At 36.4% G+C, this 24,829-nt stretch overlaps 6 protein-coding genes and 1 pseudogene across 12 annotated transcripts; 2 read left to right on the top strand and 5 right to left on the bottom strand.

The window, feature by feature from the left end:
* Nucleotides 1-2,188: 2,188 nt before the first annotated feature.
* LOC108982373 lies at nucleotides 2,189-2,926 on the bottom strand. The gene is made up of 2 exons (XM_018953724.2): nucleotides 2,772-2,926; nucleotides 2,189-2,660 (listed from the first exon to the last, which is right to left on the bottom strand). Exons 1-2 carry the CDS (start codon nucleotides 2,873-2,875, stop codon nucleotides 2,291-2,293), a joined length of 474 nt encoding a protein of 157 aa, XP_018809269.1. The 5' UTR covers nucleotides 2,876-2,926; the 3' UTR covers nucleotides 2,189-2,290.
* A 1,788-nt stretch (nucleotides 2,927-4,714) lies between these two features.
* Nucleotides 4,715-7,911, top strand: LOC108982376 (probable protein phosphatase 2C 22). Its single transcript, XM_018953727.2, has 4 exons — nucleotides 4,715-5,421; nucleotides 5,747-5,938; nucleotides 6,641-6,852; nucleotides 7,203-7,911. The coding sequence occupies exons 1-4, from the start codon at nucleotides 5,254-5,256 to the stop codon at nucleotides 7,765-7,767; spliced, it is 1,137 nt and encodes a 378-aa protein (XP_018809272.1). The 5' UTR covers nucleotides 4,715-5,253; the 3' UTR covers nucleotides 7,768-7,911.
* LOC108982375 (protein ECERIFERUM 26) lies at nucleotides 7,890-9,961 on the bottom strand. The gene is made up of 2 exons (XM_018953726.2): nucleotides 9,483-9,961; nucleotides 7,890-9,244 (listed from the first exon to the last, which is right to left on the bottom strand). Exons 1-2 carry the CDS (start codon nucleotides 9,906-9,908, stop codon nucleotides 8,312-8,314), a joined length of 1,359 nt encoding a protein of 452 aa, XP_018809271.1. The 5' UTR covers nucleotides 9,909-9,961; the 3' UTR covers nucleotides 7,890-8,311.
* Nucleotides 9,962-10,174: 213 nt separating this feature from the next.
* On the bottom strand, nucleotides 10,175-12,352 carry LOC108982379 (V-type proton ATPase subunit c''2). The gene is made up of 4 exons (XM_018953738.2): nucleotides 12,079-12,352; nucleotides 11,908-11,985; nucleotides 10,680-10,850; nucleotides 10,175-10,580 (listed from the first exon to the last, which is right to left on the bottom strand). Exons 1-4 carry the CDS (start codon nucleotides 12,207-12,209, stop codon nucleotides 10,409-10,411), a joined length of 552 nt encoding a protein of 183 aa, XP_018809283.1. The 5' UTR covers nucleotides 12,210-12,352; the 3' UTR covers nucleotides 10,175-10,408.
* A 1,701-nt stretch (nucleotides 12,353-14,053) lies between these two features.
* On the bottom strand, nucleotides 14,054-16,673 carry LOC108982377. Of its 7 annotated transcripts, none has more exons than XM_018953733.2 (7): nucleotides 16,408-16,673; nucleotides 16,161-16,203; nucleotides 15,982-16,074; nucleotides 15,798-15,860; nucleotides 15,613-15,708; nucleotides 15,290-15,367; nucleotides 14,054-14,442 (listed from the first exon to the last, which is right to left on the bottom strand). In XM_018953733.2, exons 1-7 carry the CDS (start codon nucleotides 16,551-16,553, stop codon nucleotides 14,416-14,418), a joined length of 546 nt encoding a protein of 181 aa, XP_018809278.1. In that variant the 5' UTR covers nucleotides 16,554-16,673; the 3' UTR covers nucleotides 14,054-14,415. The 7 variants fall into 7 exon arrangements, with proteins under 7 accessions (XP_018809278.1, XP_018809277.1, XP_018809281.1 ...); XM_018953732.2 differs by having other exon boundaries at nucleotides 15,588-15,708; nucleotides 15,982-16,064; nucleotides 16,408-16,645; XM_018953736.2 differs by having other exon boundaries at nucleotides 15,982-16,064; nucleotides 16,408-16,645.
* Nucleotides 16,674-16,804: 131 nt separating this feature from the next.
* On the top strand, nucleotides 16,805-19,576 carry LOC108982374 (3-ketoacyl-CoA synthase 11-like). Its single transcript, XM_018953725.2, has 2 exons — nucleotides 16,805-17,062; nucleotides 17,313-19,576. The coding sequence occupies exon 2, from the start codon at nucleotides 17,681-17,683 to the stop codon at nucleotides 19,223-19,225; it is 1,545 nt and encodes a 514-aa protein (XP_018809270.1). The 5' UTR covers nucleotides 16,805-17,062; nucleotides 17,313-17,680; the 3' UTR covers nucleotides 19,226-19,576.
* A 695-nt stretch (nucleotides 19,577-20,271) lies between these two features.
* On the bottom strand, nucleotides 20,272-22,427 carry LOC108982372 (annotated as a pseudogene).
* Between the last annotated feature and the right edge of the window lie 2,402 nt (nucleotides 22,428-24,829).

The raw sequence follows: 24,829 nt of genomic DNA, 5'->3' as shown, positions 1-24,829 counted from the left end.
CCACCACTCCTACTAGTTGGAGAGTATAACGTGTTAGTTTTACTAGTATTGAGTCTCACGCAATAATGAAATCGAACCGGCTGGTTCGACTTCTCCATTCAATTATTGAAAGTTGAATTCTTGACAACTTTCTCACGACAAGTTGCAACAATGCATATTCTTCTAATCATGTGGGACCTAATTATTCATGTGTTACTCAAATGCAAATAATCCATAACAGTTCATTAATTCATCTTCTTCACAAAAATCTCTTTCTTATTCTTAACCCATAAAAAATGCAAAAATCATAACAATTAGTTAGTTGATTCTATTTCAAAAAATATATATTTTATATTTTTTTAGGTTTTAGCAATTGTAACGAAGTATTTGTACATTCGTGATTTGGAAGTGTGACATGATTATATTCATATATATATATATATAAGAAATGTTATTATGTCGTCTCAGTTATATCTCATTTTGTCTTATTAGTATGGTGGTGTTACGTAGTTTATTAAAAAAAAATTAAAAATATAAACATAAAAAAAAAATAGAGATAATTTAAAGTTTTTGTATTTCTTTTTTTTTGTGTGCTTTTAGACTTAATTTTGTTTTAAATATATTTTTTTAATAAATCACATGATAACAAGTTGTGGTAGCTCATTAATAAAATAAAATGAGCAAGAATAAATATAGATAGAAGTCATTATTAGAATTATATATTTTACATACATGATGTGACATCATATAGATTACATATCTCTTTAAATGAGTATTGAGAATAATCAATTAAAAATAACCATACAATAAATATAAAATATATATTATTATAATGATTTCTTTTTAATATTATTCATATAATAAAGACAGCATAATAGCTCTTTTATAGATATATATATATTATATAATTATATAAATTAATTGAAAACTGAGAGGTTGGTGCAAAGAAAAAGGACAATGGCATGCTGTCTATATAGGTAGATATAATGATATGATGCTTAGGTGGAATTTGTCTAAAGTGGGGCATTCAGGTCCATAATACTAAACTGGACAGACAGATTCATGTAGAAAAAGCCACTAGAGGAGAGAGGAGCGTGGATGGATATAAAGGAAACAGAAGGCCGGCCTAAAAATAAGAGCAATGATAATATCACCTAGTTTGTGCCAATTGTAGAATAGATCAATAGCTGCAATGTCTACTACAATTGGTGCTTCTTTGAAAGAAACATTGATCAGTCGCCACTTGTTCAAAAAGTGTCAAAATGTCCCAATAGAAACAGAAACATTGGGTTCCCCTCTCTCTCTTTCCCTTTTGCTTTTTATGCATTTACTGTTGAATATCATACTTTTTCATATTCCCTTGCATCATTTCCTACCTACCTACCTATTCTTTCTCAACCTCTCGTACCAATTAGGATCTGATCTCCCACGTGAAAACAAAAATCTAGATCTTTTAAGATACTCCCTCCCGCATCTACAAAATTCCTACTTCCCAATTAATTTACGACAAATTGTAAAGGAATTACATAAAAATAATATCACGTATTTTAATGTAATTTGACAGATTATAAAATTAATTTTATTATAAAATAGATATAATAAATTAGATAAAATCACATCAATTTATAAGATTACTTTTATATAATTCGTTTGTACATGTAATAGTATTCATTAAATTTTTAATGATAAGTTTCACTCTTTTTTTTAAAAATAAATACATGATACTTGCACAATCTATATCAGTATCTAACTTTACTTGGAATTAACCATCTTCAAGAGTATCTCTCTCCTTCCTTTTCAACCGTTTACGACATTTTGTTATTATCATCTTCACGCACTACACATAACATTTAATTTTATTTTTATGGACTTTTATTACTAGTGATTTTATTGTTGCCAAAATATTATTATGGGCCGGCCAGCCCAACTTCGAAAATCCACAGCTCAGGAAAATCCTGGACAGCATAGAAAGAAACCCCGCTTCTGTAATGCAGGCTCATCGTTGCATGCCCAATATTGGCCCATTTTCAACACAAAAGCCACGTCGCCACCGGGCTTCCATTTGAAACCTCCAACGTTGTACTCCGCCAACTTTTGACTACTTCAAATCTCTGTTTTTATTGAAAAGTCGATCGAGTCTATGGCTATTGAAAATTCTAAAGACTAGACTGTGATAAATAAAATAAAAAGGGCAAAAGTGACTATGATCTTCAAGAAATATATCTAAATTTTTACAGATCATTACTCATATTGATCATAACGTACAAATTAATATATAGTATATCGTGGGAAACGTTGTAATTAATTTTTATTACAGAGAAAAGCAATAGTTGCTTCTAGTAGTAGTTTTGATGATCACTTTAACCGGCGGGGCAGTCTTCGAATCATACCCAACAGCCTCCCATCTCCTGCGAACTGACGGCCTGGGGAGGTTCTCCGGCATGATGGTCTCCAGGGAATTCTCTCGCCAAGCGGGGCAACTTCGTTTATCGCTCCATCTCGTGACTTGCTGACCGTTCGAGTCTACTGCGAGCTGCAAGGTCGACGTGTTTTCTTTGGCAATATTATTGGCAAAATGGGTTTCGTCAATGATCGTTAAGTTGCTGCTTATTTCCAATCCAATTATCATGGAAGCCATGCCTATAATGCATCGATTTCTCCATGATTCTTCATTCTTCTTCCTGCGTAATACATGCAGATATTAAACAACTAAATTAAAGTTAGTAAAAGTAAAGACCAAAATGCATTGGCGGGTCATTAGGTGTACTACTACTACTCCTAGTTTGAGTTACCTGCATGCAACTTGATGATTTGCTTTTGGAGTGAGAGAAGGTTTTGAAGGAGGGGTTGCTGCTGCAGGAGGGAGATGGAGGCAGCAACTGGTTGCAAAGGCCATGATCTCTCTCTCTCTCTCTCTCTCTTTTCTTCCCCCTTTTGCTTTCAAGGTTTTGGGAGCGCTAGGGAGAGAAGTTTATAAACTAGTAGGCGGTGTTTTGCGCAAGTTAAGGAGGAAAAATTGGGGGGGGGGGGGGGTTGTTTCGTGGTTGGTCAGATCACGGCAGTCGGCAGGAGACGAGAAACACGTGGGGTTTGGAGGTTGGACTCTGGAGTCTGGACCCCTCATGCCTCGTTCAAAGACGCTTCGTTGCTTGCCGTCTTGCTCTAACCTCGCACCCCAACTCCCAAGTTATGGGAAAAGGAAGATGCGAGGGATGTTATTATTTTTTTTGTAACTGATTTTAATGGGTTTTAATTGCAGTTTAAAGAAATTAAGGTCTTGTTTATTTTCACAAATTTTTTTATCTTATTACATCTAATTATTATAATTTTATCAAATTTTTATATAAAATAAAATAAATAATTCAATTTTTTCAAATCTCAAAATATAAATAATATTTAAAAAAATTATTTAATTATTTAATTTTTATCTCTATTCATCTCATCTGTAAAAGTAAACAAAAAAGTGTCAAACTTATTCGTGAGGCATATATATTGCATTTGAGTGCATGACTTAGAGCACTCTCATTGGATTAACTAAAAATTAAATCCAATGAGTATTTAGCTATTAAAGAATAAAATATACTCATATTGGATTAGTTAAATTCTAAATATTTAGAATTTAGTTACAGTGACTTTCAAAATTTTTTTCAAATTTGAAGGTTACTGTACATACATCAAATACATATTTGATTAATTATTTATCTCTCACTTTCTTTTTATCACATATTTTATTACAATTAATATATTAATTTGACTTAGTGATATATTAATTTAATAAGAATATGATTATTAATTAACATATAATAAGTAGAAATAGTAAAATATGATAAAATTAAATAAACTAATAATTAAAAAAAGTAAATATTTTCTGAAATTATTATTTATTCATTATCATATAATGAATAAATGTATAATCTAATGTGAAGATTTAATGTGAATAACCAAAATCAAATTTATCTTATATTATTTTATTATTATATAATGAAAAAATAGCTATTCCAATGTAGAGATTTATGTGAATGGAATAGTTAAAAGTTAAATTTTTCTTATATTCATCAAAATTATCTTTTAATTTTGAATAATCCAATGAAAGTGCTCTTAACGGGCAATATAACACATTAAAATTTTGTATTTTATTATGGGTGATGGAGCCGACCGAATACAACGACCTCTCCTACTAATATTTTTGCAATTTTGCCATGCATAAATTATAACAATCTATATACAGGTAAGGGCCTCAAAAGACAAACCAAGGGATATTGGTTAAGCTAAAAAAAAAAAAAAAATATTGGTTAGGAGTAAATTTATTTATTATTTATTTTCTTATTATTTTATGATGAAGTATTAGATAATTAAAAATCATTTATTATATTTTATTTATAAATTTATTATTTAATATCATATTATAAAATGATAAAAAGATAATAAAAAAATAAATAAAAAATAGATTTATTTATTAATTAATATATCATATCTCGCAATCATGATGTTGATTGCGAGAGAGAAAAAAAGAAAAGAAGAGAAGGTGGAAGTAGTAACCAAAAAGGCACGATTTTAGTTTCCGTGGAAGATATTCCCATTTATATTTTGTCGCATCGCAAATATGTGGAAATTTTCCAAAATGAGAAGCTGACGTTTCCCATATTTGGCCACAAAAAAAGACAGGACGTACTTCGTTAAAACGTCGTCGTTTGTTAGCTTTAATGCCACCGGTTGGAAGTCAAAATGAACAACAAAACATTCAGCAGTTAGCACAACCGGTGTCCCTTGCTCCCTCTCCGTCTCTGCCTGCAGTGAATCGCCCCAGACGTCTTTCAAGTTTCAAGGAGTCTGTAGTGTACCGTACACCTCTGATTCTCTCTTTCCCCCTCTAACTTTACCCACCCTTTTATCCAAGTTCTTGCAAATCCTGATGACCCAAACCACACATTTTCTTTCTTCTATCAGTGAAAGTTTTAGTCATTTCCATCAAATCCCACTGAGTTGGCTCATTGTCGACTCACCCAGTCCTTCGACTTCTTCTATCATATTTTTGTTAGCAGAAAAGAATCTTTCTGGAGTTAAGTTTTTCATCTCATTGAGGCATTCAATTTCAGAGTTCTCCTAGAAACCCTAATTTCGTCGTTTTCACCCCCAAAGTTCAAATCCCATGTGCTCGAACTTTCTTCAAGCTCTTATTTTGTTCCAATTTTTCTAGTCGAGCTAACTAACTAACTAACTAACCCCCATTGGCTAATTGGGTTGTGTGTCAGAGGATGTGATGGTTGTCGTTTGATGACAATGGCGGCAGAAAGTAAAGGGTGTTTCGGCGGAGAGAATGGAAGCGCGAGTGACTGTCAGGGTCGGCCTCCGAACCCTCCCTCCGCGGCGTATCGGCCTTGCTTTAGTAACGAGCGCGTCGCAGTACCGTGCAACAAATCACTCATTCGCCACCCGTCTCTCGTGAGCTTTCTTCTCAAAGCAAGCCTCAGTTTAAATTTTCAAGATTCCTTTTTTCCTTTTTAAATCTTCCGTATTTTATGTTATTTTTATACGATACCATTTTAGTATCAATTAACTTGTCAAAGCTGAGGTCTGGCATTTGAATTGTTGTAGACTGTAGTTGATGTAGACGTTGAATTTTGATTTTATGCTTCTCTATTTTTGGCCTCTAGCTCTAAAAGGGTTCGATAATGCTTTTTTTCCCCTTCTTTTTGGGTTTTAAGTGTAGCACTGTATTCCTTTCAAATTACGGTGATGAATCGATGATTGGAATTTTTTCTTTCAGATGAAGACGAAGACCGCAGACGTCTCTGTTGAACCGGGGCTTGGCGTAGAGAATCCTGAGTCTGAGTTCATTCCAATTGTGCGCTCTGGAGCGTGGGCCGACGTTGGGTTTCGTTCAAACATGGAAGATGTATATGTTTGTGTTGACAACTTTACGAGGGATATCACTGATGGGCCCAGTGCCTTCTATGGGGTAATTCTCTTCTCTTTTTGTTCTTAAGGACTGATCAACGCTTACTGCGTGCCATACTTGTGCGGCTGATATACTTTTCAATTTAACGTGTACTTCCGGGGTGATTGTTTTATGCCTTATTTCTAAAGTTTAGATAATCGAATTATCCATGACAAAAATAATAATAATAATAATAATCGAATTATATCCGTATTTTTTATTTTGCTTTTGGATCATTTGTAGTGATGGAGGTATGTATATAAGTCAGTTTTCATGCACATGCCAATATTTGTAAAATCCATTTATTGAACTGAAAAAGCTATTGCCAGTTTTTCTATCCATTTCATTTTATTTTGGTCTCCATCATCTTTCACGTTTTCCCTTCTCTCTGAGAACTTGTATTCTCCTCTACTCCAAATGGTGGGTCATGGAGAATAGGTGTAATTGATGTGATTGCGCGGTGAACATTGTGGTGCTGGTGTTGGTTTGTGGCACTATTTTTAGGAAAAACTAATTTATTGTTTTCTCTTCGCTCATGATAGCTGGATAGATTTACTGGAGATGCTTGCATATTAGTTCTATTTATGGGTTAGGTTCTGTGGCATTCTTCTTACACAGCTTTCACAAAATTGTTTTAAGATCGGAACAGTCATCTGTCTGTCTTGATTTTGCTTTCTAATATAATAATTGCTATTCAAATACAGTATATTATTTGCTGTTCAGGTGTTTGATGGGCATGGAGGAAAGCATGCTGCTGACTTTGTCTGCTATCATTTGCCAAAGTTCATTGTCGAGGATGAAAACTTTCCAAGGGATATTGAGAAGGTTGTTGCTTCAGCATTTTTGCAAACTGACACTGCCTTTGCAGATGCTTGCTCTTTGGATGCAACCCTTGCATCTGGCACTACTGCTTTAACAGCTCTTGTGGTTGGAAGGTTAGGGGCTTTCTACCCACCAAATGTACATACACATTTCGTCCATTATATATATGTGTTTTGTTTTGTAATTTATTCTTTCAGGTGTTTGCCCTTTTTTTTTATAAGTAATTACTCCGAGATATAAGTTACTCTTACATTTTAGCATAAATTTGATGGTAGTTTCTGATGGCAGGTTGTTTGGCCCTTTTGTTATGAATTGATGTTATCTTTTAATTTATTCGATCATTGGTTGTATAATACACTACATCTTGTACTCCCTGAACTCCACAGTTTGTTTTTAGAGTTATTCTGAGATATAAGTTACTCTTACATTGTAGCATAAATTTGATGGTAGTTTCTGATGGCAGGTTGTTGGTGGTGGCGAATGCTGGAGATTGTCGAGCTGTGCTCTGCCGCCGTGGCAAAGCGATTGAAATGTCAAGGGATCACAAACCAATCTGTAGCAAAGAGAAGAAGCGAATTGAGGCATCTGGAGGTTATGTTTATGATGGTTACCTTAACGGACAACTGAATGTTGCTCGTGCTCTGGGAGATTGGCACGTGGAAGGAATGAAAGGTCAGGATGGTGGTCCACTCAGTGCAGAGCCTGAGCTTATGTCTACAAAACTGACGAAGGAGGATGAATTCCTCATCATAGGCTGTGATGGGATATGGGATGTATTTATGAGCCAAAATGCTGTTGATTTTGCTCGGCGCAGGCTTCAAGAGCACAATGACCCGGCCTTGTGTAGTAAGGATATGGTGGATGAGGCTTTGAAGAGGAAAAGTGGGGATAATTTAGCCGTTGTCGTGGTCTGCTTTCAAAGCCAGCCTCCCCCTAACTTGGTTGCCCCACGCCCCAGAGTGCACAGGAGCTTTTCTGCTGAAGGTTTGAGAGAGGTGCAAAGCTTCTTAGATAGCTTGGCAAATTAATGGTGACGAACGCCCTTTTCATTTGTTTTTAAATCTTTTCAATTTAAAAATTTTGTTGTAGTTTTAGATTGATTGAGAGAGAATTTTGAGTTCAAACTGTAACATATGCGGCAACAAGTCAATTAACATGATTTGTTGTTTTCATCGAAGTTGATTTATCTTCCATGTTTTCTTGCCTCTCTCTCTCTCGCTCTCTGCTATTTGCGCTATAAAACAAGAGACCAATCACATGTCCATGACGTTTTCGATCGACTTTCATAGCTTTCGCAGCTCAACATGAGTGTCTACAACATGCTTATATCATAAAGAAAAAACAGATGCAACATTGACGACAGTACTTGTCTAGGTCGTGTGGTTGCCACGGACGAACGACACTGGATTAGTACTAGATCCATTCACAAATACATTGCAGGCTCGGGCATGTCCTTTTCCTACCTCATACCATAAATATATTTTGTTTCATTATATCATAAAATGGTATTACTATTTCATCAAGAACCACCCATATAGAAAGAAATTGGTGGCACCAAATTCAAAACTATTATCAAGCATGAGTTCTATTCACTCCCATCAGAATTGTAGGAGAGAATTGCAAAAGCAGTTCATCTTCACACAGTTTAATCACCTCATCCTCAGGAAGCGTAACCATAGCCACCCTGCCCAATGGACCCTCACCCGGCGGAGCCGGAAAAATCAAAACCTGCCCTATTCCAAACACTGACTCAACATAATAAGAAACCTGAATTGGTCGGAGCTTTTCAATAAATTCGCTGGAATGTATGTCCACAACCTCCAAGTTAGAACAAATCAGATCACAGCTATTCATCAATGGAGATATTGGGCTTTCGTTTTGTTCAAGCCACTCGATTAAATCCATGATCCCCTCACTGTCCATTTTTGCCACCACTTCTCCTATAGCTCTAGCAGCTTGTGACAGCTTGTGTTCTTCCAAACCATCCGAATGGACCTTATTATAGATCATGCAATTCCCAAAAAAAGCTTTGTGTAAGCCCAGAACTTTCCTTGCATCCAAGCAAATGGACATGTTTAGTAGCCCATTTCTCAAACTTTTCACCTTGCTGATACAGACCCAGAAAAGCCCAGCTAGGGCCTCAAAGGGGGATGGGCTGGGCTTGTTTGGTGTAGCAGTGGAGGATTGGGTCATGTCCATGCAGGCTTGGACCATATGGTCGGAAAATGATAGGGTTATAGTTGTGTGTTTTGCAACTGTGGATGGATTGGAATTGTGAAGGGAGAAGTTGTAGTGATCAATTAAGGCAGTGTAAGGCTTGTGGTTGGGTATTGTGTTACCAGGTCTTCGGGGAGGCAGTGGGTCGAAGAAAGGAGGAGCAAGCATTTTTCGTGGCAAAGTTGTGTCAGCCCAAGCCTTGATGAACATGGTAGCACAGGTGGGATCCGCCAGGAGATGAATGCAGCTCAGGCCGATCGCTAGTCCACCTTCTTCAAATTCTGTAACCTGAAGTTGAAAAATAATATTTAATTATAAGATTACAATTATCAAAGAAAAATAAAAACACCAATATTATTCTTTATGTTAACTGATGTAGCAAGTTTTCATATTAATGGTATGTTTGGCGTGCCAATAAATAAGTTTTAATGCAAATCTTGAAAATATATCAATCTTGTGACTTGTCTTTGAGCTTAAGAAGTATCCAACCTATGATATTAAAGGATGAGAACATATAGGTACCTACCTGAACATAAAATGTAGACCAAAAGTATGGCTTGTAGTACATGTCTTCCCAATGCACAAGCATCAGCTCCCTGCCCCTATCAACACTTCCAAGCCAATCCTCCACGTTCCCTTTGGCCCTTGCTTCCACCATCCTCACTCCGGCATCGTTACACTTGATCATCCAATGCCCTTTGTCATTTTGGATTAACCTTCCGGTCATGATTGGAAAATGCGTAAGCACTTCCGATAACGACTCTCTGAGCCTTTTGGTGATCTCTCCGGCCTCTTCCTGACCCCTAGGCCCTTTGTAGTAGCACACTACTCTAAGGTGGTTTTTCTCCATATGGCGATCCAAGACTGATAAGGGATGGTGTTTTCCCGGTTGGACTGGTTTGGTGCTGACAACTGTTCGTTTGCAGACATACATGATCTCATTCTCGGCCATTTGTTATTTTTTAGGATATTTGAGATAATTGTAAGTCTGACTGTGTTACGTTTTTGGTTTCTTTGCGAGTGAGTTTATATAATACTAAGAAAAGTGAGGGTGAAGGGTCTATTTGCATGAGTGCCAGAAAAACAACCTTTTTGTTGCTTTTGAGGAAAGTGAGGCTGTCATGAACCCTGAAGCTGTTAGGTTTTTTCCGCTCACGTTTCCGAATCCTCAAGAGGGTTTCTGATTTAAGTAGAACACCTAACTAAAGACGCAATCCAAAGAGGCAAAGATGTACAATCAGGTAAATTAGTGTATCGTTGCTGCGTTTTTCAGTCCACTAGCACAAAGACATACAATAATACAAGGTCGTCGCACAAAATTCAGACAATCTGTTTTCATGCCTATAAAGATTGAAACCCTCTTCGCGCGAAATACACAAGAAACAGCCATAGATAAGATTGCACTGCTTAACTGCTTAACTGAGGTCATCATGTTCTGACGAGAACGGCATTTTACACTGTTTTTGCAGGCCATGATGCTTGAGCTGACATAATAATTCCCACAATCACCCCAAACAACCCAAGTGCACTACCAAAGATTTCAATCACAAGAATCTTCACAAAAAGAGAGGAGTTTTGAGCATCAGACAATGCGCAACTGCTCCCAATGATTCCCACACAAACCCTGTTTACAAAGAAGAATCAGACTTAAGTAATGGGGAAGGTGGAATATATGTTAATCATGGGAAATCCAATGGAAGATGCAATGGAAAAAGACGTTAACCCGCAGACGAGGTTTGCAAAGCCCACAATAATCCCAGATGCGAAGATTGCATATCCTGCTCTAAGAGACTCGGGTGCATAAATCTGTGATGATGGAACGCTCTCTAATTTTGTTTGTAGAATAATTGCCACGATAACCCCATAAATAGCAACAGCTTCACAAAAGATAACACTGAAAAAAAAAAGAATTGTAGCCATCAATACATAAAAAGTAGCTGATCCATTGTTTTCCATCTTATATTGAGAGATTCTAGAAACCTCCTATAAGTTGAAAGAAAAGGGTTGGAAATTTTTGTACTCCAGCTACTTTGTTGTAATTTCAGATTTGAAGTTGAACCAATGTTCTCTCTTTGCTTTTTTTCTTATTTACAATGATTGCTACAAGGCTTTACTAAAACTAGACACATAAATAAAGATCATCTTCAAGGATATGAGGCACTGTAACTCTTAGGCTTAAAGATTTATCATGCATGCTAAACCCGGAGAAAAGAGTTACAGCCACCCATGGATAAGAAAGCGATAGTATAGTTCTCATGTCTTCTATGTCATCATTGATCCTTCATCCTGTTTCCCATAGGTTTTCAATTTCTCAGTTAATTATATTATTAAGATGAGCAGATTGGGAAAGTGTACCAGACAAAAACACCTGTTTAAGGCAACAACACTGATGCCCTTGAGTTCAATAAAGGCATCAATCGGGACAAATGTGGTTTGGGATAATTTATTTGCTACACCTCAGCTCTTAGCACTTAAGTGAAAGCCCAAAGAAATAGAGTACTTAACATGTGAAAGGGTTGTGCAAAATAAAGAGGTGTTAAATTCCTCATACGTGAGTAAACTGGAATTATCATACAAAAACCATCCAACTTAATAACAAGCAAGTGTAAGTACTCTTACGAACTTTAGATCAAATTTCAGCAAAAACCAAAAGCTGAAACGAACATTTAGTAGATACTTTTTTTTTATGAATATAGTTTTATGAATATGGTAGATACCTAACACTTGGATGAGACCACTTTGTAAATAATCGTGAGCTTGAATTAACAAAACTATAAATGCCGAAATGTCTACTATAAGTATTTGGCATTCAGTTATAGGTACATTCATCGACGTAATTCTAAATCAACCGCACATTCGCAAGGTAAATTCGGAAAATAAAAAAGAAACCTAATCATTCCCAAAAATTAAGCAGAACAAAATTAAAAGAGAAATATATGCGGCCATTATACCTAATTAGATTCTTGGAAGTAATACGAGGAGCTTTGACTGCAGCACCGATCAAGCTGCTTCCGGTAATATAAATACCCCTGCAAAATCCACGTCCCCACAAATAGAGGATTTTACAAATCAGAAAATTAAAAAGAAGAAGAGAGTCCGAAAGCTAGAAAGAGTAGGAGTACCAGGCGGCGCCCAGGACAGAGACGCCAATGGCGACTGCGATGCCGATAGCGGAGAAAGTGTAGGGAGAGATCTTAACCAGGGCGTGAGCCCAAGTGGACGCATCTCTCGTCATTGCTGCTGAGCCAGACATGGTTATTCCTCTACTCGGTCTGATCTGATCTGGTGGAGGTTGCGTTTCGATTTCTTGGTTTTTGGTTTTTTTCCTAATTGCTCCGTCGCGCTGTAGAAAAAGAAGTTATGGCGGAGGACGAGCGTGGATGTCGCACGTACTTATGTTCTCGCACGCGCGAGATTTTTATTTTCACCCTGTCGTCCTTCCGTTTCTTTTCAGCTTTGGTTTTCACGTGGGAAAATGGTAAGGTTACACTTTTTATTAGTTTGTTACTCTACTTAAAATGAATGATAGTCAAGTAAAATTAAAAATATTTTTTAATAAAGTGTTATAATTATATTGATTGATTTAAAATAAATTATAAAGTAGTTATAAGTGTTCTTTCAAGTATTTACAAAAAAAGAGTAAACGTGAATTTTCTCTCGAGTAAGATTATGTATAAATTTTAAATAGACAAACAAGTTATTTATAAAAAGAATGGATCTCACTAATAAATAATAGTTTTGTTTATACTTTTTAAAGTGGGATTTACATTTTTACAAGGACTTGCATATGACTTATCTATTTGAAATTTGTACAAATTATTTCTTTTTTCTAATTAAATGTCAAGAAGTGCTATACACCATTTTATTAGAAATAATAATAATACTAAATATAGTATTATGATGTGCAAGTATGCGTAATTTTTTTTTAACAAAAGTAGAAAGAATAATAATTTTTTCAAGTAAATATCTGATTTATTCACTTTTTTAAAAAGAAATATACATGACTTCAATATTCAAAAATTGTAAATATTATTTCTGTTATCGATTTCGGTTTCGATGGTTTTTATTATTCTACTCTTCTTTGTTTTTTTTTTGTTTTTAAAGAATCGAGATTTTATTGAAGAATCCAAAAGGCTTAGCCCTAATGTAGACAAGATAAACACCATTGTTTGATGGCATACTTCTTAGGTTGCGTTTGAATGTTGAAGTGAGTTGAGTTGAGATAATAAAATATTGTTAGAATATTATTTATTATTATTATTATTATTTTAAGATTTGAAAAAGTTGAATTGTTTATTATATTTTGTGTTGGAATTTGAAAAAGTTGTAATGATGAATTGAGATGAGTTGAGAGGAATTGTGATTCCAAACGAAGCCATTAAACCTTCATTCTTTTAGGTGTGTTCAAACCCCTATTTTTGGGTACTGTCTAAAAATATTCGGTACAAGTTTGTTTTACTGCTTCTGCATTCACAACTTCCAACGTCAAGTAATTCATGAGACATGAAATGGTTGGTATTAGTGAATGAAGATTGGTCATCCCTAATGTTCACTCTTTTGTTCCTTTACTTGTCATAATATAGCAATATCTGTGTTGGTTCAATTGCATGCTGGCTTGAGAAGGTGTATTTATCTTTCTTTATCTCATGACATTGGGTGTCTTAACACCGTATTGAGGGTTAGGCATCGGTGAGCATGAGACACCAAAGAATTGTTAAAAGCTCGCTCGTATGGGATATAAAAGGGTAATAAATGTGCCATCTTATTGTAAAATAAATGCCAACAATGAGCAAACCGGAACCAGAACTATTGTAAAATAAAACTGATTTGCTCCATGAGCAAACCACGGTTACAGTCTTCTAATTCAGCTAGAAAACTTCTAGCAATTATGGTTTACCAAAAGGCTAAATTACTTCTAAATCTGTATTTGTTTTATTGGGCAAGGCAAAGCAAAAGAGTGACGATTGCATCAGGACTTTAGTGCATCACCTTACCTGAAGAAGCCCTAATCAAAATACTCCCATCCCAGCAGCCGAAAACACGATTTAGAGCATTGACATTGGCTTCATAAAAAATTTAGGCAAATGCAAAATATGATGAATTTCATCAAAACACAGTTGCATTGAATTAGCTAAAAAGATGAATGAAAAGTTTTAAGTTACAGTAAATAGATGGATTCCTTCAAATATGAAGGGTTACTGTTTACCAAGCAAATGTATTTTTTATTCACAGTTTATTCTCCATCAGACTTTTTTTCATTTCCCTCTCAATTTATTTCCTCCCCACATGTTTTCTCTCTTCCCTTTCTCTCTCTTCCTCTTGTTTTCGCAATGCAGAGTCAGGCTTCACGAATTTTCCTCCCCGTGTGTTTTCTCTCTCCCTTTCCCTCTTTCTCTCGCTTTCGCAATACACCTTCTTCTCCGCTAGGTTCTTCTTGCTCGACAGGTTCACCTCCTTTACTATTTTAATGAATCCAATGGTTGATCCTGAGATTATGAATAGAAATATTTTAGATTTATGAAAAACATGTACTTTTTATCAAATTTTGAAAATGACTTTGATGAAACTAATGTTAATGCTCTAGAAATTTTAGGGAAGAGAGAGAGAAAGAGAGAGAGAAGTTCAGACTTAAGACATACATCGGAACTAATAATTAATTACATACTTTTTATTTACAAAGATTAATGTTGAAGTGACATCGCTTTACATTTTTCCATATGTACAGATTCTGAGGTTTAGTCGAACAATGTTATGTTTCAACAACAGGGCAGAAGTAATGTCAAGTCGAACAATGTTATGTTTCAACAACAGGGCAGAAGTAATTAACTGAAGTCCCCCATGGCTGCATTCGATATTCAGTAAGCCAATCCACCTGTAAAAGCATCTCCATCGTGAAGTAGACTTTCCGTCAGCCAATAACCATCCCAAGAACCACCAACCCTCTGCCTCCATAGTTCGATAAATTACGAGGTAAGATTATTATGTCAACAAAAATTGATATTTCATAGCATATATTATTAAGTAAAAATATTTGATCAAACCCGTCATTATAATAATGCAAAACATTTATACAACTAATGGAATGCCTTTGATGGTTGTTATATTTTCAGATAAATGTATAGATAAGGTCACTGAGTACAATAGAACTCCTCCACAAGTCCACATAAATTATGATTATAACGTTCAACAAACACCAGCTGACCACCCCTAGATTCAATCATAACCATCCAAGTGGAAAAAAACAAATTAATGATAGAAGTGCCAAGTTGAAACCATGTATTATGCCACAAAGAAACAGATGATTATCATAAACAAAAGGCGCCATGAACAAACCTGAACCATGGTAAGCTGAAATATTTCTTCTTCCTCCGGGCGACTTCCTTGTATCCAAACTCTCTGCTTGAATCGGTTCTATTTTTCAGCTCATACACACATAGCAGCTGATTAGCAAAGTGAAAAACAATCGAGAACACCATGAAGAATCAACAAATTTAGGTTTGGATGAAAGGTGCATGACTTACAACAGAAAGTGCTCAGCCTAATTTACAAACTACATGACAAGTAATTTATATACAACATGTTTTATTCCTTCACCACACGAAAGAGGAGCCATTTATATTTTTCTCTTTACCATGGAAATGATAAGCCATTTATACCTCCTCCACAAACAAACTGCTAAGAATCTTTCGATCCTTATGACCAAGTAAAACGCGATAGGTTGAATGGTGAAAAATCCGCCTAAACCGTTCAAACTGCACTAACAATGAAGCAGCAAACCAAGAAGAGATATCAACACACGTTAGCATTGTTGGTAAATTTCTCAAATTTTATAATCAATTACCTGTCCCAAATCGAAAAAGGGCCCAAAATAGGTGGACCTTTCAAAAGGATCGAATCCAGCAAACTGTCATGGAAAAACGATTATCACACGATTTCACATAATCCACGTTATTTAAATTGCTGAACTGTTCCCAAGTGATGCTAACCAGCCAAAAGAACAAAGATTGCCAGAATCAGTAACTTACCCTGTACATAACCTCGATGCCATAATCTTGACGGGGCTGGTCGTTGTATTTGAGTGCATCAAGCTGGTACTGGACAGCTTCTTCTGCACCAAACTATAGCAAGAGTTACCACAGATTGAAAAGCTTGAGAGAAACAACAGTAACATAGAAGAAGGAAACAGAAACAACAGGAGAATTACATTTAATCTTGGGCCAAAAGGTCTCTTCTTACGAGATTCAAGCCTGCAAAGCAAAAGGTAACAATTACTTACTACAAATGACATAGTCAACCAAAACAAGTTAATGGGATTGTAGAATTGTTGTGAATAAGACTACAAAGATAACCTAATCAGTCCAACTTGAGAAACAACTAAAAACCCAAAACTTCAACAAGCAACCATGCACTTATTTATGTGGAAAGAATTGAATAATTAACGACATGCGTACCAATCGGCAGAGAGAAAATCGGGAACGTCGGCAGAAGCTCTGAAGCGAGAGGTTGCAAGGAGTTTGGGATCATCTTTGAAGGGTCTGGTTTTGGAGAAGAAAGAGAGGGAACGGGGGGGAGACGAGAAAGATGAACAGAGCGACATCGTTTTGATTTCTCTCTATCTCTACACCCTCCCCGTGTGTAAAGTTGCGATGAATGGAGAATAGTAGCAAATGGAGATGATGATGGCGCTTGCTAGCTGTCTACGATGGTTAGATCTGGGCCGTTGCTATGTATCGAAGAGGACAATCCTAAGTTTAATTTTTTGACGAACATATTTTATAAATACACGTGTCATAACCAGAAGTGACGTTTCCGTGAATGGAAAATGGAAAAACTCGAAACTTAAATATAAGTTCGAGACGAATTTCAGAGGATCACTCAAATTCCTTGTGTGCCAAGATCACAGAGAAACCAGGACTAACTGCACCAAGTTCACTTGAGACGAGTCACGGCGCATTTGTACAGTACAATCGGAGCATGCATAAATGCTGAAGCTCTCCGGCGTCTCCGCTCTGCACGTCGCTCTCTCTCTCTCTCTCTCTCTGCAATTGACTTCTTAGGCACGAACAGGAAGAACTCTGATCAGATACTACATCTAAGCCTTTTAAGGTAAGGTCTATTCATCTGGGTCTCAGCCCATTCTCCACTGGGTCACTTCTTGCATTGCAATTGCACGAAGAATCTCTCCTGCATTGGCTTTAATTTTATTTTTCTTGCACTTCACAGAAAAGAAACATTTATAGATCGCATCTAGAAAATGTGAGGTGCGGAGTTTTGTAAGAATATTCAAAACTTTTTTCTTTTTGATGATTGTTTTTTATTTTGGTTTTTTGTTTTGTTTTTTGGGCTGGGATGTTAGGTACTTTTGTGCAGCATCATGCTTCTCTCATTGCGATTCATCAATGCCTTACCGAGATACCCTCTTATTCTATTCTGAAAAAATCCAATTCCAAATACATATAATTTTTTTACCCGAATTGTGAGTAAATTTAATCCAACCCACGAACCTAAAAGTTATTTTACTAATTACCGGGGTCATGCATTCTGATTTCCTGTGCAATGCGCTTTCTATGAGCTCAAATTCATAGTCTTTTTGCTCCAAAGGAAAAGGGGTTCATGCTCTTTTCATCCATTATTCTATTTGGATCTCCGGAAAAGTCCTTGGTTTTGTCAGACTCTGACCTATTCCTTTTCCATTAAGTCTATATTCAAAAATTCCTACCGAAAATGTCAGAATTCAATCCAAATGCAAACGAGCCATTGATTCGACCGTCAACATATTCGCGAAAGCTTCCAGATTTCAAACAATCCGTGAAGCTGAAATATGTGAAACTTGGCTACCACTACCTCATAACCCATGGAATGTACCTTTTTCTATCGCCTCTCCCCATTGTAGTCGCAGCACAGCTCTCTACTTGTTCACTCGAAAGTCTTTATGAGCTTTGGGACCATCTCCAATACAAGCTCATATCCGTGATTCTATGCTCAACACTCCTGGTCTTCTTACTGACCCTTTATTTCCTTACTCGTCCCCGCCCCGTTTACCTCGTTGACTTCTCATGCTATAAGCCTGAGGATGCTCGGAAATGCACGAGGCAGATATTTATGGATCGGTCCTGTTCGACGGGGACGTTCACCGAGGAAAACCTGGAGTTCCAAAGGAAAATTCTGGAAAGGTCGGGTCTTGGGGAGTCAACATATCTTCCTGAATCAGTTCTGAGGGTTCCTCCAAATCTGTCAATGGCAGAGGCGAGGAAAGAAGCTGAGGCAGTGATGTTTGGTGCTCTTGATCAGCTTTTTGACAAGACATGTTTGAAACCAAAAGATGTTGGGATTTTAATTGTGAATTGTAGCTTGTTTAACCCAACACCATCACTATCTGCAATGGTTATTAACCATTACAAACTTCGAGGGAATATTGTTAGTTATAATCTGGGCGGGATGGGTTGCAGTGCTGGTTTGATATCCATTGATCTTGCTAAAGATCTTCTTCAAGTTCATCCCAATTCACTTGCCTTGGTGATTAGCATGGAGAACATCACTTTGAATTGGTATTTTGGGAATGATAGATCGATGCTTGTTTCAAATTGTTTGTTTAGAATGGGAGGAGCTGCAATTTTGCTTTCAAACAAGAGGTCTGACTGGCGCGGATCCAAGTATCGATTGGTTCATACCGTTCGAACCCACAAAGGTGCCGATAATAAGTGCTTCTCTTGTGTTACTCAACAAGAGGATTCCATTGGAAAGATTGGAGTTTCTTTGTCTAAGGATCTAATGGCAGTTGCTGGGGAAGCTTTGAAGACTAACATAACTACTTTGGGTCCTCTTGTGTTGCCAATGTCTGAACAACTGCTCTTCTTTGCCACATTGTTTGGGAGAAAACTTTTCAAGATGAAGTTGAAGCCTTATATTCCAGACTTTAAACTGGCTTTTGAGCATTTCTGCATTCACGCTGGAGGAAGGGCTGTGCTGGATGAATTGGAGAAGAATTTGCAGCTTTCAGATTGGCATATGGAACCTTCAAGAATGACACTCCACCGTTTTGGCAACACCTCCAGCAGCTCTCTGTGGTATGAATTGGCTTATACAGAAGCCAAGGGGAGGGTGAAGAAGGGAGACAGAATATGGCAGATCGCATTTGGGTCTGGGTTCAAATGTAACAGTGCAGTTTGGAATGCTCTACGCACTGTAAATCCAGGAAAGGAGGAGAACCCATGGATAGACGAGATCCACCAGTTTCCAGTGAATGTTCCTAAGGTCTCAGCCATTTGACATGGAGTGGTTGTTAGCCTTTGTGGCAGCATCTCGACGATAGCATCTTTGCTAATAGAGTGCTAAAACCTCTCTGTCTCTCTCTCTCTATTTGGGTGAAAAGGTGGCAAGGAATGGTGTAGTTTCCTTTCTAAAGCTCTATAGGGTGGCAACTGTTACTGTTTGGTAGGAAATGGAGAATGCTAGTGTCTGATTTGCTGTGATTCAAGATCGAGGTCCATTTAGGTCAAGTCAGAAATTGGAGTTCTGATTTCTGACTCTACTTATCAGGTGTTTGTTTTGAGATAGAACCAGGCTAGGAGCAAGATTGTTTCACATTAAGGTTTCGTTTGTTTTCACAACTTCTCTCAATTAATCTCATCTCATTTAATCATTATAATTTTTTCGAATTCTTAAAAAAAAAAAAAAAAAATTAAATTTTTTAAATCTCAAAATAAAAATAATATTAAAAAAATATTTTTTAATAATATTTTATTTAACTTTTATCTTTAATTTTAATCCATCTCCTCGAATGTGAAATGGCATTAGGATCAATTATTCTTGAAAGGAATGTAGCTCTAATTATTCTTCTTTAGTCTGTCTGGATATCATTTTTTGTCAGTGATATTGAGCATGACTATTGGGAAACGAGAAATCATTCTTATGATCCTCACTTGTCCGTACATGAAGAAATTTCTCAAATATGAGACATTAATGACTTTTAGCCCGTTCTTGCCGTGATAGAATGTACATCATTTAGGTTTTGGACTCTAATTTTTCAAGGAACTGAAGATACTGCCGAGCCGAGACGAGACGAGACGTGTAGAAGCAAATAACTGCAAACAAGGATGCATTTCCTTCACGTATTCTTCTTCTAAAAAGTTCTCAGCGCTACCCTTTAGGCGATCCGGAAGAGAATTCCTCGAACAAAATAAGCTTTGAGCATATGCTCTCACCAGTTCCACCATCTGCTTAAGCAAAGAGAGGAAAATATATAAAAGAAAATCTTTACAAGTTCGTAGGGGAACAGTGTCCGATCATTGAACAGTGACTGATCCCAGTCTCCACTTAAAGAAAAAATTGTCCACAATTTTGACGACTGACTAGAATTCAGGTCCAATTAATAGGAGAACTATGAAAAATAAATAAATAAAAACCTCTGTTATATACACCTACACAAGGAAATGGAGGAATCGATGTTAGATATAACCTAACCTATATATATATATATATATATATTTATATATTAATTCATACTGCAGTACCAAAACGCAAGCATGAAAGATGTCCTTTGATCACCTGCAGAAGTGGCTGAAAACTGCAAACCCTACAAAAGGACCGATATCCACTGACAAGATGTCACAAAATGTACACACTAATATCATTCTAACCAAGTTAGTTGACGATATATGACCACGCTATGCTTTCAATCCTTCGAGGATTTGTTGATGAGTGATTTGTGAATGTGAGGAATAACACCACCACCGGCTATTGTTTCCTTTGATGATGAGAGTATCAAGTTCTTCATCCCCACGAATTGCAAGTTGCAGATGCCTCGGTGTTATGCGCTTAACCTTCAGATCTTTGCTTGCATTACCTGCCAGCTCCAAAACTTCTGCAGTCAGGTATTCCAAGATTGCAGCAGAGTATACGGCAGCTGTTGCACCAACCCTTCCATGGGCTGTGACCCTTGACTTAAGGAGGCGGTGGATTCGACCAATAGGGAACTACAAGTTCAGATGTACAAGGTTAAGCCTATACTGAACTACAAGCACATTTTTCTTTTCGGTGACTACAAAGGATGGAGGTGGATAGATAATCGTTCACTAACCAATGGAAAAAGGTTTTGAGCATTCTACCATGTACACAACACTAGACAGATAGGGACAATCTTTCACACTGCTGCAGTTCCTTAAGATTGTGCTTTTGAAGAACCCCATTTACCTACTCCTAGTCTAGCCATAATCCCCTGCTACCTCCAAATTCTTGTAATGTTTATATGCTGACATCTAAAATTCACTGCCAATTAGAAGGAATGATGTTTCGAGTCGAAGATGGAGATTGGATAACTAGGAAGGTTCACGATTCAGTAGAATCATTTTGATGCGGACAATTATGAAAGATCAAGTGCATATTCACTAACCATATGAGCAACTATGAACTAAAAAAAATCATGAACACCTCGACAGCCAAATGAATATTATTGTGAGTGGAGAAATCCCCAGGGGCCAGGCCCGGGATGAGGCCTAGGCCCACGTACACGATCTGAAGTGGTTCGGGTCGGCCCAAAAGGAGGGACACAAGAGAGAGTGTCCTTACAAGAGGATGACCTTGACACAGCAAGGTCACCTGACACCATAACTGGCGAACCGTCAGAGACATCCCCGTCTCTAACATAGCTTTCCAGAAGGCATTGGAGGACGAACAAGTTTGTCTAGGACTATGCTGCATTTAATGAAACAAGAAGTGCCATAGCCATGCTGCATTCAATGTGTCCCAAGGGTTGGCATGTTACGGCATGCCCCCTTGGGTGTCAGCGATAGCCCTAATCAGACCTCGGGTATGCGGGGAAGCAAGGACACCCAAACCCCATATGGAGCTGCACACCGGTCATTATCGCCTCGGAACTCACCCTGACCAGGTATAAATACCCCTCCCTCTGAAGGGATTATTTACTTACACTCTCGAATACTTCTCCACTCATTATCTCCATCTCTCACTTTCTTTCTTCATCTCCTACTTTGGACTAACTTGACCATGACCCCGAACTCCCCCATTCTTCAACTTTACAGGAAAGAGACCGAGCCCCTACAGCATGGAGTTGCCCAGGCCGCGAAACACAACATCAACAATTATTTTAAAATTATCTTCCAAAACATGAAGATAAATTTGAACCAGAAACCAATAGCCAGATTAAAACCCATTAAATAACAATAAAAATAGAAAATGATAATAGAAAATGAACTGCAAGACAGAGCATGTATATTAAGGTTAAAAAAACTCCAATCTTGGGAACAGAAACATAACCATGAGAGTGAAAACGCAGTAACCCAAAACCAATTGGAAACAAGAACTAAACACAAAGATTAGAGAGACGGAGACATAGAGAAAGAGTTGGGACCTGAAGACCGGCTCGGGAGGAGTGAGTGGTGGGCTTCTTCTTATCCTTGTTTTGGGCAGGGGTTTTGCCCATTATTAATCCCTTCGCTCCTTTCCCTAACATTTTGTCCATGATAAATGCTTTGGGTCTCGAATTTATGTCCTGAATATTTTTCTTTTTTTGTTTTTTTTAGTGATTAAAGAAGTATTTTTTTATAATATTATAAATTTTTTATTTTCTTAAAAAATATTTATAATGATTAAAAAAATACATGAAATGAAATAAAAAATAAAAACCTTTTACCTTTTCGGTAGATTTTCGGGCTACATCTTAGCACTACTTTTATAGAAAAATCTTGGATGTTGATAGCGTCAAGAGGAAATGGGAAAAAATTAAAATACAAAAATGGTAAGGAGTCAGGACTCGGGACAACCGATATTTTAATTGAGCACAATTACATAATTTTTTTTTTGGTTAACAATTGTTTTCACTTTAGTGTATTTTAATGAAGAATTTTATATTAGTGTAGCATAATTTGATTTAAAAAATAAATTTTAAAATTTGAATCTTATCAATTAAATCTTATCATTTAAATCATGTGAATTGTATGCTTTACACACAGTTTTAAGAGTAGAATAAATCTATTTAAATTAAAATATATATATTAATTTAATTATTTCCAAACTGACTCCCATAAAATTATAATTAGGAAATTTTGTTCCTATATTTGAAAAGTTATTGGATTGTGTAAAAATTAAATATTTAAATTGATTATATAAATTAATTCTTGTTAGGTTAGTATTATGATTACAGACTTATAAATAGAATAATTATTTATTATATTTATTTATATGATATATTTTAAGTAAGTTTATTTATTTATTAATTAAAATGTAAAGTGCGATGATAATAACAAATTTTGGTTTGGTCCATTTACTGTTGGGGTTTGGGCTTGGTAGTTGTTCCAAGTTAAGCGGCCTACTCATCAAGATTAAAATTATTTCCAATGTCTCAATCAGGCCCGAAGTTTAAATTGGTCTGAGCTTTAAACACTTACCTTTTCCCAGCCCATAACAAATGTAGGCCCAACAACTTTGGAAAGGTCGACTCTTGCCCAATAAAATCTACTTTTTTTTCTTTTAAATGTTCAGTCTTATATAAGTTTCGCATATTTCTTTTTAAAAAAAAGTTATTAAATCTATAATCCATGTAAAAAAATTTAATAATCTTAGAAAGTTTGCACATCGTAATATTATATCTAGTATTACTCTTTCTTTTTAGGTGAATAATCATTGATAAAAAAAAAAAATACATTTATGGTTAGCTCCATCAATTTTATTGTTATGGTCCCACGTTGGTTAATAGTCAAAATGGTAACAAATGGTATCAGAGCCGGTTGTGGGCTCCCATGCTACCTCACCTAACGGGCTGAGCTTGCACCATATTGCGCCCTATCTTGGTGAAATCCCCTCTCATAGTGCTCGACCAACATGGGAGTCCGCAAGACCAACGTGAGCGCTTTGGTCTTGAGGGGTAGGGATATGTTTTAATCCCATGCACATTGGTTATGAGTCAAATGATAGGTGTGCATATAAGTTTAGGGGCACCTCCATCTAGTAAACCGGTTTTCTAGACACAACCAACCAACCTATTTGTCAACTTTCTGATTTGTAACATAACATTTATCTTCCTGATTTGTAACGTATTGTTAGGTCAACCAACCTATTTGTCAACTTTCTTCTAACAAAACAACCGCGCGACGACCATTAGAGCAGTTTTGAGTTCATACAAATCAAAATTTATTTTTATTTGAATATATAATCAGATTGGTACCACGTACGATTCGACCGTTAAAAGATCTTTGGACCTAAGATTCTTGTGAGAGTTTTTCAAAAGTTTTGATAGGACTTTTACGGCCAGAACCTTTCGAGAATTTTGATTGGAATTTTTAAAGACGAATTTTATGAGATAGTTGTGTATTATTTTAAGAATATATTTGGATTGAAACAAATTTTTACAGATTCTTATTTATTTAGTGAGGTTTGAGGAAGTGATGGAGTGGAGTCCATTGAGAATATATATATTCGAGAATAAAGCGCAAGCTTTTGCCTGATATTTTTTAAATTTTATGAAAGTTGTTCTATATATTTTGTTACGAAAACATCTTTTTATGATTGAGAATATAATTTTGATGAAAGGATGTTTAGGTTAAGATAAGTGAGAAAATTATAAAACTCATTATCTCGAAACATGAAATAAGAAATTTGGGATGCCAGATCAATGGGATCCTCCCGTGCTATCCGTAGCAAAAATTTGGCTCGATCGATCATGAAATCAGTCTTGTGTTTTTTTGGATCGATGTTATAGCCAACAATCAAATTAAGCATTTTGAAAAATCCCATATAATTGGCCTGTCGGATTACCTTGCTCCCATCATATGGAGGAGTCAATGGGTCTCGCACTAGATTGAGGAACTGATGTCGAATGCATTTCGAAGGTACAAAGGTCGATGCCATGCACATTAT

The sequence above is a fragment of the Juglans regia genome, chromosome 8 (genome assembly GCF_001411555.2).
Source record: "Juglans regia cultivar Chandler chromosome 8, Walnut 2.0, whole genome shotgun sequence".
NCBI classification, from domain to species: Eukaryota; Viridiplantae; Streptophyta; class Magnoliopsida; order Fagales; family Juglandaceae; genus Juglans; species Juglans regia.
Note: the sequence above shows the minus strand (reverse complement) of the source record. Positions and strands in the feature narration are given on the sequence as shown.